Source organism: Lepisosteus oculatus, chromosome 23, assembly GCF_040954835.1.
Source record: "Lepisosteus oculatus isolate fLepOcu1 chromosome 23, fLepOcu1.hap2, whole genome shotgun sequence".
Classification (NCBI taxonomy): domain Eukaryota; kingdom Metazoa; phylum Chordata; class Actinopteri; order Semionotiformes; family Lepisosteidae; genus Lepisosteus; species Lepisosteus oculatus.
Window position 1 is genome coordinate 10,497,377 of NC_090718.1, and position 23,442 is coordinate 10,520,818.

At 37.3% G+C, this 23,442-nt stretch overlaps 1 protein-coding gene across 2 annotated transcripts in view; it reads left to right on the forward strand.

Moving 5' to 3' along the window:
• Nucleotides 1-23,442, forward strand: part of snx19b (sorting nexin 19b) — a 48,204-nt gene that overhangs the window by 4,269 nt on the left and 20,493 nt on the right. For both annotated transcript variants that reach the window (XM_015337765.2, XM_015337766.2), the window contains 7 exons: nucleotides 358-496; nucleotides 1,179-1,279; nucleotides 1,467-1,586; nucleotides 1,737-1,864; nucleotides 2,433-2,526; nucleotides 3,632-3,806; nucleotides 8,057-8,186. In XM_015337765.2, the coding sequence (XP_015193251.2) occupies nucleotides 358-496; nucleotides 1,179-1,279; nucleotides 1,467-1,586; nucleotides 1,737-1,864; nucleotides 2,433-2,526; nucleotides 3,632-3,806; nucleotides 8,057-8,186 (887 nt within the window). The remainder of the gene's footprint in view (nucleotides 1-357; nucleotides 497-1,178; nucleotides 1,280-1,466; nucleotides 1,587-1,736; nucleotides 1,865-2,432; nucleotides 2,527-3,631; nucleotides 3,807-8,056; nucleotides 8,187-23,442) is intronic.

Below are 23,442 nucleotides of genomic sequence, written 5' to 3' on the forward strand. Positions count from 1 at the left end.
AAGGCAAGACTCATTAATTAATAGAGAGAATGACAATATTCCCTGTTCTAAAATAGATCTTCTGTCCTTTTTTAATTAATTCCTTTGACTACGAGATAGGTATATAGAAATGTCTGTCAAAATGAGTGGATGCAGTAGATACACTATTGAACAATTTAGGCATCAGTTAAATAATTGATTATCTTTTTCTCAAGAAGTAAAAGAGACATCGTTTACATCTTTACTTGTCATAAATGCTCTTCAGAGCAGTACTCCAGACCTTCTATGACAGACATTCACTTCCATCTTTGGACTGTGTTGTAGCGGGCTGCTCCAGTGCGAGTGTTAAAACCTCTGCTGTTTGTGTATGTGCTGTAGTATGAGACTGCAGTTGACATGGAGAACCCAGGCTCTCTTCAGCCAGTGGCCTATCATATGGTGAACCGGCGCTACAGTGAGTTCCTTAACCTTCAGACCCGGCTGGAGGAGAAACCTGAGCTTCGAAAACTCATCAAAAGTAAGACCCAGCTTGTCCCCCTTGGGCGGACAGGCCTGAATTATATTGAATGTGTTGGGTTACTGCCAACAGTGCTGGGGCCTGCAGTGCTGTCTGTGTGGCGGTTGTGTGTTCTACCTATGTTCTCATGGCTTTCCTCCCACAATCCAAAGTGGACTTTTTTCCCCAGAGCCAATTTTCCCCAAAGAGACACTGGTAGGTTAATTGGCTTCTGGGAAAATTGGCTCTGAGAAAAAACACAACTGTGAGGTGTGTGTGTGGCTGTGTTTGGGTCTCAGTATTCCCTGCGATGGACTGGTGTCTTGCCCAGGGTGTATCCTGTCTTGCACCCATTGCTTACTGGGATAGGCTCTGGCTCGCCCGCACCCCTGAATTAGATGAACTGGTTAAAATGTGGATGTTTGTATGTTGGCTTAATAAAGATGCCCTTTTAATAACTTTATTGGAAAATATTGCTTTGTGGTGGTTTTGATCTCAATTGCAAGGCATCACATTTGCAAAAAAATATAATTTTTCCCTCACGTGATTCAGAAATATCCAAGAGAATACATATTTTAATTTTTATCTCCTTTCTTTCTTGCCAATTCAGAGAATACGAGTAATATTTTTTTCACCTTCTCAAAAGCTAAAACGTAAGAGAATTTCAGTTTGTCTTTCCCTTTTTTCTTACTTGAATGCTTAGATGTCAAAGGACCAAAGAAGCTTTTCCCAGACCTTCCTTTTGGAAACATGGACAGTGACAAAGTTGAAGCTAGAAAAAGCCTTCTGGAATCTTTCCTTAAGGTAGGAATTTGTATTTTTCTTGTATGAATGTTTTGAGCTTCATAAGGTGTAGTGAACCATTTGTTTGTATTTACTAAGCCATCTGCAAATGCTGTCTTGCACTCAATGCATAGCCCTTTCTTTATAGAAAGTCACAAAGTTGGAATGCAAAGGTGAAGTTGCCTAAAGTGAAAATGTTGTTTTCCAGCAACTTTGTGCAATTCCTGAAGCAGCTAACAGTGAGGAGATGCAGGAGTTTCTCGCCCTAAATACAGATGCAAGAATAGCATTTGTGAAAAAGCCTTTCATCGTATCGAGGATAGACAAGGTAATACTGAAAATTTAAAGCATATTAAAAAATCTAAGCAGTTGCACATAATTCCAGATCCAGGAATGTCTCAGTAGTTATTAATATGCCACTGAGCATCCCGTTATCAGTTCATAGCGCTGATCTCAAGGCATTTACCCTTTTCTGCAGATTGTGGTGAATGCAATTGTGGACACTCTAAAAACTGCCTTTCCACGCTCAGAGCCGCAGAGCCCAACGGAGGACATGGGCGAGAGTGAGCCCGATGGGAAGGCCCAAAGTGACAGTAAGAAAACCAAGTACGTCAGACTGCAGGTTGGATGGTCATATCCATCGCTTACTACACAGAGATCACAAATCGGCATAATATTTGACTACTTGCTATCAGTGGGACATAGAAATCTTTAACTGTGCACTATAGCATGCATAGAAGAAATGTAATGGCAAGGCGGGTCTTTGTAGAGCCAGAATGCAGACTTTCACTTGTTCCAGTGTGTACTCTGTTTGGAGTGTAGGTTGAGCTGTATGAGGTCTAATATCACTTGTTATATCACTACATTCAGTTGTAGGTTCTAAATTACTTGTCGATATAATATATCTTTTTAATTAAAAAAAGAGATATTTTAAAAATATTTTTGTTGGCTCCCTTGCAGCCCTGAATTGGATGAAGCAGTTAGAAAATGGTTGGCCGTAACTAATAGAAAAGTCGGCTAAGTCATCATTGCATTTGTTTAAAGCCTAGTAGTGTCTTTTGGCTTTTTCGATACCGACTTTGTGTTGAATTCTATTTTCTTTCACCCCAGATCTTATTTTTTCTTAATATTTGCAGGAAAGGTATAGTGTTTATGTCAATGTTTCTCATGCTAGGTCTCGACTGAGGTTCTCCAGTAAAATCGCCCCTGTTCTCAGTGTGTCTGATATGCAGCCTAAAGTGCTGTATTCCTTTGATGATAGGAGCACAGTAAGTAAATCACAATTTCATACATCTTCTCACAGGAACTTAAGTCTCAATTATTTTTCAGCTCAGTTTGTTGGCAAGCAGCTAATTGATTCCAAGGGGCCATTTAGCCATTCCTTGAAAGAAACCTGTGTATCAATTTCAATATGGCTGGGTACTGTTTTCCATAGTCCAACAACTCTTTGACTAGCATCTGTAGTTTGGTGACATAGGGACTGTAGAAGCTTTTTACATTTTATAATAGCAAAATACACTTAGCAAATGCAGGCTTTGTAAAATTGACTCCATTTTTATTTCTTAAACATAAATTTGCTCATTTGTTAGAAGAATCTAACTCAACATTGCTGTAATATCCCTAATTATTGCTCTTAGTATAGGATCATGTAATAAATCAGAAATCTGTGTAGGAATCAAGAAAATCAAGGAATATATCCCAGCTGTAACACTTGCCATTACCGATTTCAGTTTTCCTTTAACATAATAATTAATCTGCTCAGAAATCTCAGCCTTTGCTGTTTACAGGATTGGTTTAAAGATTTGTTTCACTCAGAGAAGTGTCTTCTTTTTTTGTAGAAAGTAACTATAATGCCAGTCGTGTTATCAATAACATAGGTCTGAGAAGTGTGAAAATATGTTCACTTCAGCATGTTTTGAGGATTTGAATGAGGATCTATTTGGAGATAGAAAAGACAGAGAAAATTCTACACTAGGGCAAAACTATTAAGGGACAGTGGGGGCAGGTTAATGTAGTGGGTAAGTCTAGAATCATAACAGGTGGGTTGTGAGCTCAAGTCCCCTGTGCAGAAACTGCAGTTGTGACGTGAGTGAGGTACTGTAGTTTCACCAGTCCACCCAGCTGTATAAATGGGAACCAGCTTTGCTGGGGGGAGAATTCCTGCAGCGGACTAGCATTTTAACCAGCCTGGGGAGGGGGATCACATGCTCTCTTCTCTACTGAATGTCAAGGAAAACTAAACTCTGGCCTGTTGGGCCGACATGGCTCAGACATGGAAACCGGCTGCATAACAAAGGGACGTGACCCGTCATGATGAGCACCCGCATTTCATTAGGTTGGAACTCATGTTAGCTGGTGTCTTGTACTGTCCAGGTGTTCAATGGCTTCTCCTTGACTGACCTTGAAGACTTCATTCAGGAGCAGGAGAGGGGCCTGAGCCAACCCTCAGAACAAGAAGATGATGTGAAGGAAGAGAGAGATAAGGAGGAAGACAGCAGCACTGAAACTTGGGAGGAGGATCTGCACAGCGCAGTCAAGCCGAGCTCTGGTAAGACTCAAGTTCTCTTCCAGTGAACCTGGTAAAATCTTTGTTCGGTTCATGTTTGCTGCAGTAACAGAGCACTTCAGTAGATAACATAAGATAAGACCACTTTATTGGCCATATACAATTTCTTGTATTAGGAATTTGTCTTTTCACATATCCCAACTTGCTCTCCATAAGACACACAGACAGGGAAAGAAGCTTGGTGTCAGAGCGCAGGGTCAGCCATTTATACAGCACCCCTGGAGCAGTTGGGGTTAAGGGCCTTGCTCAGGGGCCCAACAGAGTAGGATTCCTCTGACGGTCGCTGGATACAAACCGGCAACCTTCCAGCCACAGGCGCAGATCCTTAGCCACAGAGCCACCGCACTGCCCAGTATAGCTTTTAGGGGATGAACCTAGTATTTGTATAGGAGGTGAACTAATGTGTACTGGAACTACTGAATGCAACGTGTAGACGACCCACAATATAAAATAACATTTTTCATTTTTTCCATAAATTATTTACAATTATTATTTATTTATTCGTTTTTTTATGCCTGGATACCATACTCCCAGCAAGTACAATTTTTGGAATACTTGTTTTGCCTGTACATGTAGAACTGTTGTAAACCAGACATTGGGTGTTGAACTTTCTCAACACTAATTCTCAGTAGTCAGTACACAGCTGTGATATCCCCTTACATTTTCGGTCAGTATATGTATAGGATATTCAGTCTACAAATAACAGTTTCTTTTATACCAGTTTATACTCTTTTTAAAATATTATTTCTGTCATTATTGCCATTTTATTTTTATTTTTAACTGCATCATAAAAGATTATTGTTTTATTTTGTAGACTTGCCCTTTGGTTATCCATGACATTTTTACTCCATGGCTGTTGTTTTTTAGCATACAGTTGTGTTTTTTAACTCAGTTTGAATAAAGTCAAGTTTATGGAACATTTGCTGATCATGATGCAAACTTGCATGAACCTGTCTCAAAGCGCATCAGACCAAATTAACGAAAACCACATTCCATTTTACAGTTTTGCAGATTTGTCAAATTAATTGCTTTTCACCTCTATAAAACACATCTGAAGTAAAAGATAATATAATAGAAGCATGTGACTTACGATATGAAAAGTACTGCTTTAGATCAGGACAGGCATTGCTGGCATTCAACTCTGAAATAGTTGTCATCAGGACAAAAAGAATGATTCGGTGTAACAATTTTTTGAAAATGCAGTTAATTGCTTAGGAGAAGATAAATGCCATTGGCATTAGTTTTAGCCTCACAGAAAAAAAACCCCACAGCGAAGGCCAGGAGAAACGCTTAACTGAACTCTTGGAATTTCTGACGTAAGGGTTGGCAGCAATCCTCTGGATTCTTACTCCCAAGAAAAAGCCAGGGCTTTCCTCCCAGTGTAAAAATGAGTGCCTCTTTCTCAGGAATCACACAAGGGAATATTTGATCTAAACCAGTCGATTCCTCCTACGTTGCGCTTTGACATGAAACTCCTACTCCTGAATCATCGCTTGAAGTTAATTAGTTTCCTCACTTGCATTCCCTTCATTTTTAAGTTGTGAAAAACTGCATTTCAAAGGCAATTAGAGGGCCATTTTTTTCAAGGCCTTTGGTGAAGCCAAAACATTCTTCAGTATTCAGGATTGTTCTTTAAAGCTTTGAAATGCGGTTTGTGCAATTTCCATGGTTTCAGACTTAAAATGGGGTAATGTGTATTTACATGTTTTCTTTTTTATTTGAGTCGATGATGCACCTAATCTTAAGTGTTTATGCACATTATTATGTTATTGTCACTAGAATTTTTCTAGGCAACTTACAAGGGCTGTAATAAAATGCAGTATTATATGTTTTTGTGAAGATGTAATGCTATTAGAATCTACATAATACGGATGCTTTTTGAAGTCTCCCTTTTATTTATTGGTTGCAGTAGTGTATTTGAACAACCCCTGACTTAAGAGAAAAGATACTGATCCAGAAGCTTGTACGTTTATGGAAGATAAAGTTAGAGACTTCAATACTGCGGAATCTTGTTGGGAGCGACCTCAGGTTTTGTCATACCTCCCTGTCATTTTCTTTGCCAGGGTTAGTACAACGTTTATCAAGCATGGAGTAATACCACTCTGGCACTTCAAGTGCAGTACAGGTTTTGTAAACCAACATCATGGCTGAATTGTAACTACAAAGGCTGCATTTTAGATCAGGGGTTTGGCTTGGTGTTACTGATATGGGCTAATTAACCACCCAATTCAGTTATTAATTTATTGGAATGATCAAAGCCCTGTAGTGGCATGAAATGAAAGAGCCAGTGGTCACCATACCTGTTCCAGACTAACAGTGCCACTGGAACACAGTTACAGAAGAGCATATTACACACGCAGATATGAAGGGCCATTTTCTATATATTATTCTTAAGGTGTGAGAAGTGGCTTGCCATGGAATAACCTTACCTTAAAGGAAACATTTTTTACACCGTTTTACACTTTATCAGTATCATGATTGCATTGCAAACTGTTGTATTATCTGTTGTTTTTTTGTTTAATTCTCCAATGAAAAGCAGCAAGGATTCAGGGGATGATCAATAGTGGGTCCTGTCTGTATTTTCTGTATGTACCCTTTAGGTTATATAAAAGATAGATGAGCTAGTTCAGCTTGTAAAATTCTGGACTGAATGTCCATCTTCCACATGAGAGAGCTGCATCATTATTCTTTTAACACAAGATGGCAGCATTAGATTACAAATTCAAAGAATAATGGCTATTGGACACAGAGCTGTTTGTACGTGAGATCTCTTGTCATGGCCTGAGGTGCCCTCAATGTTCACTTAAAATTTTTATGTACAATTAGCTTTTAGAATATTCCTAACCCTTAATGTTGTTTTTTATTGGCCCAGATCCACTTGCGTTAGTCTGAACCGCAGTTCAACTGAATTATGACCATTTCATAAAATGTGACACTTTATGAACTGAATAAGAGCTGATTTATCATCTTCAGATTAAGAACTTTCATTGTTCATTCTCCACTGTCAGATATTTGTGCCGAGGAGCACAGTTTGCCCTATTTCATTCCTACTCTACAGAAGCACTGGCTCATTTTCCATAGCTGTCTTGTCTGCGAAAATAAGCTTATTTTATAGATTTTTTCCTCTGTTATGCTTGCAATGTGCTGGATTTTAAAAATACTTTCAGAATAATAAAATAAGCAATTAATGCCCTGGTGCCCTTGCATCTTATCTTTGTGTTAAAATTAAAAAAAGTTTTTTTTTTCTGTGAACAGAAGTCTTCATAGAAGTACCTACGTAGATTCAAAATGTATTTTAGTTATTTTGAAAGCTAAGCATCACAAGAAGAAATTTACCAGATGCCTATAGCATACCAGAATGTGAATAGTTTCGACAGCTGGATAAGTCATAGGAACACATCTGCAATACAGAAATTGTAGTCATAGGTTATCATTATCATTATCATTATCACTATCATTATCATTATCATTATAAGCCAAGTATGGAGATTTCTATTTAGATGGCTACATAATATAACAGGGCCCCCTTGAAAAGGTTGTAGTGATTATGGAGTCACCACTAGAGGCTGCTTGAGAGACGGCTTCAAAGACTTGTACGTAGTACACCTGTGTGAAGACATCACTAGTTGATTACCTGGAATGTGGGAGTCTCGTGCAGGTTTGAATTGTATACAGGGGTGTGATGTGACAAAGCCAGAGAGGTGGAGAGTAAAAGATGAGGGAGAAAAGGCACAGAGAGGTAAGTTTAGAGCCAAGTTAGGGGAATTCCAGGTTGAGTGCTGTTGTGTTCTTTTATTTGGAATAAAGCTGGGAGTGCTCCAGAATTTTGATTGTGTTTTTGAAGTGTTTCGTACAGTGGGTGAAGATCTCGTGGCCCGTTCTACCCCAGCCCGGGATCTTTCCCATTAATAAAAATTACTCCTACATGAAAAAACTGGTGGCACGTCATTGCAGTGTTTAACAGAGGGTTGTTCAAGCAAGTAGTTTTACAAAAAGCATTAACATTAAAATAATAAAACTGTTAACAAAAATAAATTTGTTGTTTTGGCCTTTACTAATTTTGATAAGGTAGGGTGCCTATGTGAAATATTATTCACTTTTGGTGGTGCCTGGAGGATCTACTATATTGAAGACAACAAAGAGCAGCTACTCTGTTAGGTAGGCAGTGAATTGGAGTTTTACCTTTTCTTGAACTCATCAGTAACTAGGACCTCCATGTGTCATTGTTTCAGCTGATGAAATGGCCTTAGCAGACGTAGCCCTCAATATCGTTTGCTTGCTTATGAAAGACGAGTGGAGCTGGCTTTGTTCTGACAACATCCAGAAGACAATCAGGCAGTTTTTTGGGACGCTAATCGACAGGTAGGTGTCTCAACATTCATACCACTCTTAGCAGAGGACCTGTTTGAACGATAAGGAATTTCATTCTCAAACCTTAGATTGTGTTATAGAGCGTTCTGTACACAGTAATAAATATATTTGAACAGACAGAAAACAATGTAACGAAATCAAAAACACACATTGTTTTGTTTTGATTATGGGTAATTGAGTTACTTGAAAAAACATGTTAAGAAGTGATGATTCCTCCTTTATGTTCTGTACATGGGTTAAAGCTTCCGAGTTGAAACAGTTTGCACGTATGCAGATATTTGCGGTAAGTAACTGCAGTTAAAATAGTGTTTATCACGTCTTTTACAAAATCAAAATGACAGTTCCAATTCAGCCAAGAGAAGGTGGGCTGCATGAATATCATCGGGATGTTAAGAGCAGTATTTAAGGATTTAAATTCTCATCAAAGCGTTAAGACCAATTGTTTAAACAAATTACGATTACATGGTTAATGTAACCTAATTGTAGTTGCAATAACTCAAATGAAATTTGCATCGTAACACAAATCAGAATGTCTTTGCTGGTGAAAAAAACAAACCTTGTATTATGGCACAATCGTCTGGCTGTGTAACACTCCCATTGCAGCAGTGTGTGGGGTTTATTAGGTCTGTGATTAATTTCTTGACAAACGAGTCTCCAATGCACCTTGTTGTAAATATTGCTGAAAAATACACCACACTGTGTGTCTTTAAAGTGTTTAGAGTTTAAAGGTGAGTGACAATGAAAGAGGAACATCAAAAACTGAGCTTTGAAAGGATCACAAAATAAATGTGTGCTTGCAAGGATAAGCAGGCACAGAACGTTCTGTGGTCCACTAATTTTACCAAGTAAGCTTAGACCAGTATTTTTTTGCATATTTAACTAACATGTAATTAGTACTGACTCTCATCGGTATTTAATGTATGTGCTTTGTTGTGTTACACAGGTAACGTGTAACAACCCTTCATCTAAATTAATCCATGAAGCATGGGTTAGTTAATAATTTCTTAGATCAAATAAATCAATTCTTACTTAAGTGAAGTCCTTCAGGAGAGGCTACATGGCAAATTCCTACTTAAGCATTCAGATTTGGACAAAGCATAATTAAAATTTGTATGCTGCCCAAAAAGCAATGAAAGGAAAACAAACTTTAAGGCCTTCCAAATGTTTACCTTCAGATAATAAATGTAACTGTTAGCCAAAATTAAATGCTTGACGTAAGTTAAATGTAATAGGATTATAGTTAAAAATAATTATTGTGCAGTGTAATATTCTTTTTCACCTTTTACCTTTTTGCATAAAGAAGTTTAGCTTGATTCACACTGCCTTGAGTGCTAATTGGCACAAATATTGACTCCTTACAGAAAGATTGGGATTGCTGAATGTATTGCAGATGATTAGAGGAAAGAGGTGCCTGGTTATTAAGCAAATGTAGGTTTTTTGATTCAGAAGGGAAGGTCCAGTATCAGTGTTCTGCATATGTGCCATTAAATACCTTTCCATCATCATTGCATCAAAATGCAAAAGCCCTGCCTTTTACCTGTTGGGCCATCTTTATTTCAGCAGCCTGGGTAAGCTGCAGAATCTGGTTTTCTCAGTGCCCTCATCTGAGTGGTATAACATGATCTGTTTATGGGGACTGAAACAGGCGGTCGGCATAGGTGTCATTTCCATTTTTGAGATTTTTTTATGGCACCAGACGTTTTTTTTTCCCTCAATTTGAAACAAATAAGAAAATTTCTCGCAAGCTTCATTTTCCAATTGGGAGTTGTAGAGTGTTTTAGTCGAGAACAACAGGATGCATAAAATATTTTCCCAATTATTGTTAACATTCTTCTGTTCCGATTGCTGCAATCTGTTCAGCCATGCTTGTGCTTTAAAAGCAATTGCAATAACAATTATATTCAGTCAATCATAGATGTGCATGTGGGTGAAGTATGTTTTGCACATCTGGTGATAATTGTACCTAGGTTGTACAGCTGGTCTGTTATTGTATTGTTTGTAAGACCGATATTGTAGTTTGAGTTGAGAGGAGTATTCCTTTCGAATCCCCCAGTTACTAATCTCATTACTCTTTGCATGTCTACACTGAAAAAAAAAGCGTCAGTCTCAGCTGAGAACAACTGTAAAAAAAAGTAACTTTTGTGTTCCTTTAACAGTTTTACTAGTCTGTCAGGAGCTTCAGAAGGTGAAATGTGATTTTATTTTTTTGAGGCTCAAAGCCAGATGTGTTCACGATTTTGAGTTCCAATCTTTTATTTGGCAGCACAAGATTACAACTGTTTAGCAAAAATATTTTTTTAATCTCCTGCTTTATGTGCAGTTTTTGGAATGACTGAAGGCTTTTTTCCAAGCTTTTCTAAATTGCATTTGTTTTCCACCATTCCACAAACTTGTCTTTCATAATTGTTTTTTTTTTCAGTGATTCATTTTAGGTTAGAATATGACCTGATACCGACTAAACTGTTGGCATTGCCAGTCATTTAATTTATAACTGTCCTGTGGAAAAAGTTGTGCTTTATTTTTAACTGATGTATGTTTTTCATTAATTCTTTACAATACACATGTGAGCAAAACATTCAAATTTTAGGAAAAAAAATATTTCCACAAACTTAATTTTTTTACTTTCAATGTAATAATAATGGTGGTGTATGAAAAAGAATTTTAGCTGTGAAATTACTGAATGTGATAATAAAAAAAACATAAAATACATGTAAAAAACAAAGCACGTGAGTATAGATTAGCTCACTTTTTATATATCTTTATGACAAATTTTAGGGATGCTAAAACTGACTTGAGTATTAGTAGTTTGAGTATTACAAATTGTTGTTTATAGTCATGTTATACATAATATGAGAAGCTTTTTGTATTAAATGAGTTGTATTTATATATATATTATATTTGTATCTTAGTTGCATTTGTGTTCTCATTTCCATAGTCACGCAATGCCCTTGAGGCTTTTGCAAGAGTTTTGGCTCTATCACTTTGAAAAAGGTAGGCACATTGCAGTTGATTCTTTTATGGGTATAGTGTGGAAAGCAATAGTTGACCTACTTTTTTCAAATAAAATGTTTCTGATGCTGTAATAGCTTTAAATACAAAGTGTCTCTTGCATAATGAGCCTGCTGTGTTAATGAACACCAGCTGACAAATGATTTCTATTAAACCTATATACAATTGAAATAAAATGACAAAAAATACTGATTCAGTCAGTTCTATAATTGTTCTGCAACACGGAAGCTCACATCAGAAATAACTTCTTCAAGATGTGCTGTGTATTTATCAGTTTTTTTTAAGGAAAAAAAACTATACCAGGAAAAAATGGGACTACCTTTCATAGCATTTTTCCCCTTTCTAGATTACTGTTTTTTCCCCCAGAACAGATAATTCTTCTTTCTTCAGTATTATTCTAATATCTGCTAAACTGTAAGGAGGGGAAATGTGACACATGGTTTAACATTGGTATAGTAAAACATTGATTCTTAATGAGCTTCTTTTACTTTACCTTGCAGCTTCTGTATTTAATTCTAAAGAGTCTTCTTTTTATTACAACTAAGCTGTTAATTACTTGTTATACTGATGTTAGCACATTAGTACATTGTTAAGAATGTACTGATTTTTTCGTAGTCCTTTGTCTAACATTGAAAAGCACATTGATTTGTGAATGGGTTTCAGAAGAATAAAACAATCTTTCTTCTGCTTGGATAATTATTTAAAGAGAATCTTTACATGGACTTTAATAATAATAATTAATAATTGCTTACACTTATATAGCGCTTTTCTGGACACTCCACTCAAAGCGCTTTACAGGTAATGGGGACTCCCCTCCACCACCACCAATGTGCAGCATCCACCTGGATGATGCGACGGCAGCCATAGTGCGCCAGAACGCTCACCACACATCAGCTATCAGTGGGGAGGAGAGCAGAGTAATGTAGCCAATTCATAGAGGGGGATTATTAGGAGGCCATGATTAGTAAGGGCCAATTGGAAATTTGGCCAGGACACCGGGGTACACCCCTACTCTTTTCGAGAAGAGCCCTGGGATTTTTAATGACCACAGAGAGTCAGGACCTCGGTTTTACGTCTCATCCGAAGGACGGCGCCTGTTTACAGTATAGTGTCCCCATCACTATACTGGGGCATTAGGACCCACATGGACCACAGGGTGAGCGCCCCCTGCTGGCCCCACTAACACCTCTTCCAGCAGCAACCTTAGTTTTTCCCAGGAGGTCTCCCATCCAGGTACTGACCAGGCTCACACCTGCTTAGCTTCAGTGGGTTGCCAGTTGTGAGTTGCAGGGTGATATGGCTGCTGGCCGTACTTTGTAATGCTCTTGATAAGAATGAGGAAAAGCACAGACGGAACTTGGACATTCCAGAAGAAAGCTCTGCAAAGTCTGTTCTTCCACAAGCATAGTAGATTGTAGCTGTATAGACCCTGTTGAGAGATGTTTAGAGTAACTTAATTAGTACCCTGCTAGCTAAGCCTGCTAAATTAGGTTATGACAACTTCTTCATAAAATTCAACGTTGTACAGAAACAACGTGGCTGTGCAGATTTTAGACATCCAAGGATGCTGTTGAAACATTTATTGACAAAATTTTCCCCAAAATAAAAAGGATAAGTATAAATGCAGCTGCAGTGTTCACTTGTCACTTTGGTGTTTTGCAACATTCCGTCGTCTTTATGCTTTTTGTGATGTACCTACAACTTTGTCTCAACATAACCAAACTGCATCCTTCTAGTAATATTTTAGTAGTAGTATCCAATTACTTAACCACAAACGTCTGGTAAAATTTGAGAATGTTACACTTCTTTGCTGGGTAGTTCTAGTTATCTTTAATAATATTCATTATATTAATGACATCTTTGTGTCTGTGTGAGCTCTGCATGTCCTTTCTATGATTATCTATGTAGGATAGATAAATCTTTGTAGATTTTTTCAGGTTTCCTTCCCGCCATCCAAAGACATGCATGTAAGGTTTGATTTTTTTTTCCAGATTGCTCCCACTTGGTCTCATATCATTACATACAACCTTGTAGAGAACACGTACCTCTCTTTATGTCCTGTATACAGGATTGCACTAGACAATATGGACGGTGTTTGTCTGGTTGGTATTTGGCAGCTAAATTAGTTTTTTTTAACAATGTGCTGTCAATCAAACTGTAAGGCTTATGTGAGGAATTGGGGGGAGTTCTGCAATGCCACATTTCAGTTGACTTCCTTTTACTGGAAACCCATACATCTTAACAAGTGGCAATTCACCAAAAGCATGAGAAATTGCATTAACGGAACTGTAGATCTAATTGTTCACATCCCGTGTGTTAGTTTGAGTTAATTCACTCGTGCTTGCTAGGTTAAAGAGCAGAGAATGAAACATGTACAGTTTAGCAAACAATATTTAAATAGCATCACTGGAGGTGGAGGATGGCTGTCCTTACTGTATCATGAGTTAGTAAATTTGGGGTTATATGTGGTTAACTCACATTTACCGTTGAACACACCAGGAACTTGTTCTTGGGTCTTTGTGTTCTTGATTCAGGGTTGTTGATTCTGGAAAATAATAAGAAATGGATCGTGATGCATTATAGGATATAGTAGTTCTACTATGTTAAAAGTCAGTAGGTATTTGTTTCAATGTTCCATTTTCTAGAAAGAATTAGTTTGATCAGCATTCTTTAGTTTAGTTTCTTATGCAGCACCGGAGTTTCTCGCCTCATTACATGCTGTATAGTATTAGACTTGTTTGGAAGTCATTAGATTTTTCACAATAAAACATGTTTTTTAATGCTCTGCTTGCTTTGGTGTCATTTGGTTAATGAACACTTTAGTATGTGCTTTTAAAAATCCCCCTCATAATTTGTGGTTGTAGGTGGTGTTTTGCGTAACTAAGTTTTTTTTTATGAACTATTTTAGGTGGCATTTAACAATAAAAAAGAAGCAAGCACTTTCTTTTCCATCTGAATGCGCAAGTGCGTAGAGGAAAATCTTTTAAACATCATAAAGCTGAGCTTGAAAAAGAATGCTTTCCAGCTGGCACATTTTTACATTTAGTATGGCAGGAGCTGTAACAATGTAGAGCATTATCGTAGTGGGCAGAACATCCAAAGTCTGGGACACAACTGACTGTTTGCGTGTTTTTCAAATCTCTTGCCGCTAAATACTGGAACTTTTTTATATATCTCTTTTTTAATGTTTCTTTTTCTAACGGTTCATAAAATTTTATTTATTGGAGAAAGACGTGCTCCTTCTATAAGTACAATAAAAAAAGTGAATTGTCTTGAGGCGCCTTCAGAAAACTTGATGTTGGCACTTTTAATCGTCACCATCTCCAGCACACATGGTGCATGTTAGCTTTGATTTTGTGCAACTAATAAAAAAATATCAAGTCTCAAACAACAGCATTTTCACGGAAAATGTTTAAAAAATCATAGTAAATGTGATTTAATTAATTATTTGAATTATTTTAATGCTATTTTAGTTTGAATTCAGCTCTTCTCAGTATTTTCATTTGGGGGGGGAAAAGCAGGAACAAGGAGGGCAGACAGAAAGGCCCTTTTGACCTTTATGTTAATTTGTTCTGGGAGATTTTCAGGTTTTCTATCAGCAAATGTTTTTTTTTAATAATGTGATAAAATCTGAATAAAGTTAGTCTTCATATTCGTGTTGCACATTACATGACACAAAAGTGCAAAACCAAGAAGCCTCACTGTTTCAGTGGAAGACATTTAAAAAAATAAGAACATTAAGACCAGTTACAAATGAGAGGAGGCCTTTTGACCCATATAATCCATTTTCTAGTTAGTAGCTATTTGCCAAGGATCTCATCCTGTCTTTTTTAAAAAATAAAGTGTCTTCAAGTGAACAATTTCATTATTTACACCCCATTCTATTTATAATAAATAATATTATTTATACTCTGCCTGTGGAGTATTTACATATGGTGTTTTTGAGGGGCGCAGTTAAACTGAGGAAACCTGATCCAAAGGCAGATCGCTTGAAAGACAAGCATATCAGTGCTGTTTGAGTCGAAAAAGGAAAAGGCATCATCCAAGAAACATTTTTGCATCTGTCTTATGTATTTGGCTTCACGTTGGTGCTCATAAATAGGGTCAAAGGTTTTGGCTTGGCTTTTTGAGATGCTTAATGTTACTGACTGGATCCTTTGCATGCAAAGAGGGACAGTTTAAGAAAAAATAACCACTCTTCTACTAGACATAGGTCTGGCTCCAAATGTGTTTTTCCAGCATTTTTTTTTAATGCAGCATGTAACACAGGCTATATTACCCGTTTTAACTTAGAAGTCCGGTCTTATTTAACCAAAGCACTCTGTACATAGAACAAATTTAAAATTGTGACTGATAATTCTAATATAGAGTGAGAAAAGCACCATTTCAGTTTCAGAGCCAAGAATGATTTAGTGATTTAGTCCTATTATAAGCAAACCATTATGTAATTAGAGATCTCTGATAGTTAGACCTCAACCTTTTCTCTTTGTAGAGAAAAATGTTTTTTCTGAGATAAATTATAAACAATTAGTCATTTGTTTCTCTCTTAATTTCTGCTGAAAGGAATGAGATGTTTACCATACCATTTGTTTCATTTTCAAGGTATGTGTAAATATGTAAAATATGTGAAATGTGTAATGTTCTCGATTTAGGAGTCTGTAAAGACATTTTTAGTTTTTATTTAATCAATGACATGCATTTAATACTCCTCATTTCCTGTAACAATTTGTATGTTGAGGAATGAAGTGCTGAAGAGATGCCATCCAGTCGGACTGCTTCTGCCACGTGTGTACCATTGTGCCTGCTGTACAGTATGTGTCCCAGCCTCCCAGCCTGTGGCTTCTTGAACTTGATATTGATGAAGTAGACTTTATTTTTGTTTGTTTTGTAAATGCACGCAATATTTGACCTTCACAATGCTTGAAAGTGGATGATCTCTTGTAGCTAAATATACATGTCAGATCTGTCAGTGTGAGTTCAGATGTGTGGCAGGAGAGAGCTCCCCAGAGTGCCTTCGGCTACATTTTTAATTTTCATCATGCTTTCCTTGCAAGTGCAGTTTGTAGAAAGGCAGGTTTAGACTGCTGAGCACGTCAACAACAACAAAACCGAGAAGCAGCTGATCATTTAATCTGTTTGAATTGTGATCCTCCTGTCTGGTTTTCTCATTTTCGCCTCGTCATTACCTATAACATTGTCTTTCCAGAAATGTTGCCTCCTACAACCACTACTACACTACCGTTTTATGCGTTCTGCACAGAAATAGGCGTTTTTGTTTTCTTTTATAATTTATGTTTTTTTTCTCACAGCTTTAGATTCATTTGATTCAGTATATCGATCCACCTGTATTTCCAGGAACTTTAGTTTTGTCTGTTTCATTGCGTCGCCAACGTTACGTTAACTAAATCTAGTTTGACAGACGTGCTCTCTAGTAAAGTCCCGCTGTCTGAGCCGCACTGGTTCAGCAATTTGTTTCTAAAGCCTGTTTGGCGTCCCTCTTGCTACTGCACTGCACCTGTTGTGTTGGTAGATTATTTATTTTTATTTCTTTAAAGAGGGTATTAATACTTTTATAAAGAATGAGGTGAACTGCACGGGTTGATGACAGCTTGATGAAGTAAGCAAAAGATCTGGATTTTAAAGCTGTCAACATGAGCCTGTTCTTTATTCCCAAGTCCCCAAGTGCTAATTTCTGCATTGGGCTGACAGAGTTTCTGCTATTGTGAAAGCAGATGATTAGACTCGGTTAAAATGGATTCTGTCTGGTCTATTTGCGGAAGTTTTAATATGGGCTTGAATGAGAAATTTCTTATGAGACTAGATTTCTTGCAGGGAAACATGTTTTAAAGTGTTTAATGTTTTATCTTAACCCCTTGTATCTCTCTGAATCAACACATTCACAGACATACCTGAGCTGTCCAAGTGGAATAATAAAACCTTTTTCCTTCTTTTGACTTTTTATAGAAGAGGAGAAACCAGCTTTAAATATGTTCTTCACATATGAAAAAATCTCAGAATTCCGATCTGTTGTCTAGTTAAATGAATCTTGAGTTGGAATATATTTTTAAAAAAATATCTTGACGGTATTATTTCTTGTCGAGCCCTTGACATCTTACCAAAATATCAATCAAACAATGACTGGGTTATTTTAATAGGAAATACATAAGGCCCTTTTAAAAGCTGATGTTGTGAATTATTGTGCTATTTGTTTAGTGTACGTTTTTTTAAGCTGTTCTGGTTCAGACATATGAAATTTTGGCAATCACACACCAGGCAAGGTGAAAACATTACCCTGTTAACAAGTATTGACCCTATCCTATTGACAGGCTATAGGGTGGAATTGGGTCTCTTTTTCAATCTTTGATCAATTTAAATGGACTGTTGTGGTGTTGTTAAAATAAGCTATTCTACGAAACACTCTACAGAGCTTTACTGTAAAATAAAATGACAGAATCAGTACAATTTTTTCTGCAGTCTCCTTAAATTCATTTTATGAGATTAAAAAAAGTCTTTTGTCTTTAATAACTGATGAAATTAGCATTCATACAATATATTCAAAATGTTTGATCAGATTGTGTAGGCTACATTTATGTTTCTGACTTGAAGGGAAATCAGTTTTCTGTATTTGCAGACCTAGAGTGGGAAACCATACTTTACACTCATATTATTGCATTATGTCTTGAATTTCTGTATCTACAAGACCAAAGAGTTGCCCTTTCCTATGTTTTCACAACTGAGATTAATCTACACCTACTCAACCCCAAAACTAATTATAACCAGACCCTTGCATGGCAAGTGAAAATGCACAATGTTTTAATATGCTTTTTGGTGTTCAGGTTTTTCAGTTTATCATTTAGTACCTGATTCTTCTTAACCCCTGTTCTATCCAAATGTTTTATGAAATGCATTTCATTGGTAGGGTTTTTGAAAAGAACCTGGAACAGAATTTTAAGAATCTTCCTGATCTTTTGTAAGAGCATTTTTGTTTAATTCACCCCCAAATACACAGGCTAACATGTACGTAATTGTGAATAAATGCAAAACTCTTTTTCATAAACATGATTTTTATTTCGCAGGTGTATGCCTTTAGTCCTTATGTAAGGCTCTGTTGAACTGCGACTTACATTGTTCATTATGACCCTTAAAAAAAACAACAAAATCTTTGTTTAGTAGGAGTACTTTGACTTAAGGAAGTTGATAAAGTAAATGGTGAATACCAGATTTTCAGAGTTAAGAGAGTTAAGTGTTGATGGGATAACTTCATGACGGTTGACTGTAAAGCTGGCGGCCTGCAACTACTGTCAAAACAACACTTCTGTCCTGTCTCCCAGACACAGTCTTGACATACCAGCCAGATCAGTGGTTGTCAGTGACAAGGGAATGACAGACTGGCAGAGCTGTCCTGCTAACTAGTGCTGTTGGTTAGACTTTCTATTTTCACAGCCATCAAGGGCAATGTTTGGTTTTGGTTACTAAAGAAGATAGTTGTGCAGCCAGTGGTGTGTATCTGGTTTTAGTTTAAAACCAGTGAAAAGCTCATGCAGACTTAATATGTTAGATTCCAGCTGAGTGTGTGTCACAGTTCTGATGCAAACCTCACATCCCACATGAGTCTTATGACATGTTTTTTATCTGTTTTGCCAAAGGATGTATAAACTGCAGCGATTAGATTTTCCACTAGAAATTTAATCTGACTGATGGTCTTCGTTCATTTGCAGTCAGACCACGGCCCCTTCATTGAAATAACAATCTGGCTCTTTTTTTTTCCCCGTCTGTCCGCGCTGCAGGAAGCAAACAAGACGTGAGATGTAAAATGCAGGTCATTTCTGTCGGACCACAAGGTCCGAGGAGGATATTGTTAGATCCCAAAAACTGCATGACCAGCAACACGATCCTGTGTGTAATATTAGCACGATATGTGATAAATGCGCTTGTCATAAACGTTAACTGAGATGATGTCACTGGTTAATATGCTCCAGCTCTACCCCTTTTAACACGGTAGATATCTTTTTCATCCTATACCTGGATCCCGAGCTTAATTGACATTGCCTCATCCCCCCCAAACAGTAGGCATATTTCTGCCCTGACCGCTAGCTTCCATAAAGTTACAGGGTAATTTTAGTTCAAAGAGTGGCCTGGTGATAACTCTTTGACCGAAAATGGTATCGTTCTGCTACAAAAGTAGTGAGGCTTAGTGTCAACAGTTGGATCATGTCTAGCTGTTTTAGTCCAGCTAGACATTGTTTTCTGCATATAATGACTTATCAGTACTTAGTAAAAGGATTCTTGATGCCACGCCAAGAATTTAATCCATTTCTTGTTCTTATGACCTATGTTTTAATGAGAAAAATACTGGGAGGGCAAAAAAAAGAGATTGGGGCCATTCTGGGTAGTACACTTGTTTTTTTTTCTTTTTAAATGAATTAAATGTGCTTGACATCTGTTTTTTTGAGGCTCACACATTTATGTCAGATATTATACTCGCCAAGTAAAAAAAATGTTTTTGTTAAACTTTATGCCAAACTCTGGCATACTTATTTTTATGGACAGGTTTAAAGAAAGGGTAATTTAATATCCAACATGCACACTATTGAAACAAAAGATTTATTAGAAACGCAGTGCTCTTTTTCTGACTGTGCAGAATATTTTTTGTGTCTGTGCATTTTATATTTCCAGAAACTTGTAAAAGATGCATTTTTAAAGCTGTGATATAATAAGTGATCTTACATCCAAAGGTTGAATTGCAAGAGCTGTTGTGAGATTTCAATGCAGTCTTGGAGATGTCAAGTTACGTTGCCTCTTCCCTGCAGTACCATGATGAAGAAACCTTTGAAGTATTTAATTAATTTTGTGGATTGCCAAATATATTACATAGGAAATAATTATTCTTGTCTTGTCTTCTCTTGATGTTTTTGACTATATTCTTGATTTCATGCTCTTAGAGTGGCGATGTCATTGTATGTTTATGGTAAGAGGTTTATGGCCACAGAGCATCTGGGAGAAGTCAGGCAGGGGGAAAGAAAAAAAAAAGTGTGTGTGGTGGTGATGTTGTGGGGGGAGGGTATAAAAATATCGGTAGTACTACCAATGTCAGTTATTTTGATAATTACAAAGTCATTTATCATTTAGGTTGACAGCTTAATGGTAGCTTTAAAGCTGTCATATAGCCTGATTGATATCTGCACTAGGCTTTATTAGACTGGACATTTCAGTAGCTTTGGACAACTCCATCGGCAGATGAGAGAAAGTATTTTTAACATCATTAGACTTGTGGTCTACCCCTTACTTTAAAAGCATGCCTTTTTCCTAGTTTCGGTTAACATTCTTGCTGGATCTGGCACCCACACTATTTTTCTGTCAAGTGCAATAAAAGCTGAAGAAAAGTCCTGCTTGTGCTGTTGTCTCATCCCTTAAGGATACCTACTGTCACTTGTTGGCTTAGAGTTTTCCTTTTTTCCACACCCAGACTCACCATTGTGTGTGGTTCGAGAGAAGCAACAGCAAGTCACTGTCATCTGTGACATAGATGGCTGCATTTTTAGACGTTTCATTTTTCTGTAATTAATTATGTATGCCAACATTTCTAATGTATTTATAAGAACGGACAAAAGAACCACATTACTATCTTATTAGATTGTTCTATTTTGTGCATGTTTCTAGCACCTCTTGAAGTGAATTGCACCAATCAGTATGGGTTACTGTACCCTCGAGTAAAGAGAATTCTGTGGCCTTTAGGGACATTAAAAAAGGTACTACATCTTGTTTCATCTTGCCAAAGTAATCTGACTGCCAGTTAGACTGCAATTTGAGCTATGCTTTCTATTTTCTGGTTCCTAAAAAGTCTCAGGGTTTCATTTAACCCCACCTTAGAGAGGTCTTTATTTAAAAGAAAAATGCAACCAAAAAATAGTTACTTGGTCTTTTCAATAGGCCATTCTTACAATAAAATATTTTCAGGATCCAGCTGCACAGCTTACCTGGTGAAGTAAGAGCAATATGTTTCCACTACCTAGAATGGAGAGCAGGCATCAGCTTTAAGCAGCAGAGTGTGCTCAGAATCCTACCCTCTGAGGAGTTTTAAATAAACACTTCATTTAATACCCGGAGTGACAAAGTTTAGAGCCTAGCTAATAGCCACTAGCAGCAAGAAACAGGTTCATTTCTCGTAAAATAAATAAAAATGAACATAGAGAGCTTTTGGCCTGAGTTTGAGGTAGACTAACCCACCCTTCAGAGAGCCAGCATGGAGGAAATGTACTGTCCCTGTGCCAGGATACACATTCTTTATTTAGAAGCGGGTTCTGCTCCAGTCCCTGAAGGTACCGTCTAATTTAACCACCACACACTGAGTCAGGGGGTGGCGGCGGGGCCTGGTGTGGCGCTGGAGCTCTGGAACGCACCGTGGCAAATACAGCACTTTGCAGAGAAAGAAAATATCCAGACTGAGGAGTGAACTTGGGCATTACTTCGCAAACGCTGCTGTTTGTTTGCGTTTACTTTGTGGGATGGGGGGCAGTTTGTCAAAAGCAACATTGCCATACTAGGCAAACACATCTTTCCTAAGTTAGATTTGAGTAAGAATGTATTTCATAAACTGGTACTACTTGTATTTTTTGTTCTAAAATGTTTCATTTCAGAAAAAAAGATTGGATTTCTATATATATATATGTGATTGTTTTTTTCATTTATTTAATCAATAATATGATTTAAGTGTAATCAATTTTGTCTTTACAGGGCATACGCATTTCAGCTTAGACTTTTCAATGAAAGCCGTTTGTTCCCCTACTGCAGGTAGTGTTGAGCTTCTCTAAAAGCAGAAGGCATTATTCCCATTTGTTTTGAAAATTGATAAGAGCAGATTGATCTCGTGGTATGAGCATGGGGTTTCAGGGGATTATCAAATATACCTGCACACACAGATTGCGTTTTATCTCTAGGGTGCATCTGATATGTCTCCTGCATGGTGCATGCAGCAAGAACAGAAATCTAAAATTCTTGCAAAACTGGTGTCAATATCATACTTGATAAATAAATAGTAAATAAATAAATAAGATTATAATTATTTCCAAACTCTGATTGTAACAGACAACATTTTAAATTCCAGTATATTGACATTTATGGCAGGGATTATAACTGAACAGTTTGTAGTCTGTGGAAAGAACAGACAAATAACACTGATTTTGTTAAACAAAATAGGTACTTATTTACAAATGCCACTTCAAAATAAGATACGATTGACATGAAGACTGTTCATTTTGCCAGACCTGTTTGTTTCCTCTCCTACGTGCAATCCCGTAATCTTAGTAGGTTTCATGTGAGGGGAAGGATCTTTGAGTGGAAGTACGTTTTTGCAGTGCGGCACATTTGCAGTACCAGGAACCTGTCCCGTGCCAGTGGAAGTGGATTAGGGGGATTAGCGCCCTGTACAAGTGGCGGGTGTTTTTTTTCGGTGAGAGCATGAAGGGTCCTCACCTTTCCCGTCCTTCTCGAAACTGTTCCGGTAAATGCAGTCAGTCCCGTCTGGCGTTGTTTTAATTATAACTTCAAGTAAATATAGATAAGGGTTTGGATGGGAATGCGTGTCATTTACGCGTTTACCTTGATGTGTTCATGCTAAATACAAAAACAAATACAAGCCTGGGCCTGAGAGGGTGTAACTACATTATATAAAAAAACAGAGGAACACCAAAGTGAGGATGGCAGGAAAAAGAAAATGAAGAATAAGTAGCAATATCAACAAGTTGATCAATGTCAGACACCAGAGGGCGAGCTTGCCCTTTGCAGAGCTAATAATATTGCTTTCACACCAGCTTGCTGGAAACATATTTAGGAATAAAGAGCACGTCTATATATATATACACATTTATATGTTACTTTTTACCTAAAGTGTACTTTTTATTGACTTTAATGTGATTTATTTGAACTTACATGAACTTATTGCTGATATTATTCATCATAGTTGTAGTAGGTTACAGCACAAATAATAGTAGAAGTAAGATTGCTCATGTACAGTAGCAGCACTGGCAGTAGAAACAATTAATTCCAGTAAAAATATTTATCCTTTCTTTGCTAGTTGTAATTATTTTTCTTGGCACAGGTTTTTGTCAGCACAATCTGACTAACAAGAGGAGTCCTTATGGCCCACCTAGCCAGTTTGGTACTTTGTAGTTAATTGATCTAAGTATTTTGAAAGAAACCAGGGTATTGGCCTCATCGTCTTGGCTGCGTAGCTTGTTCC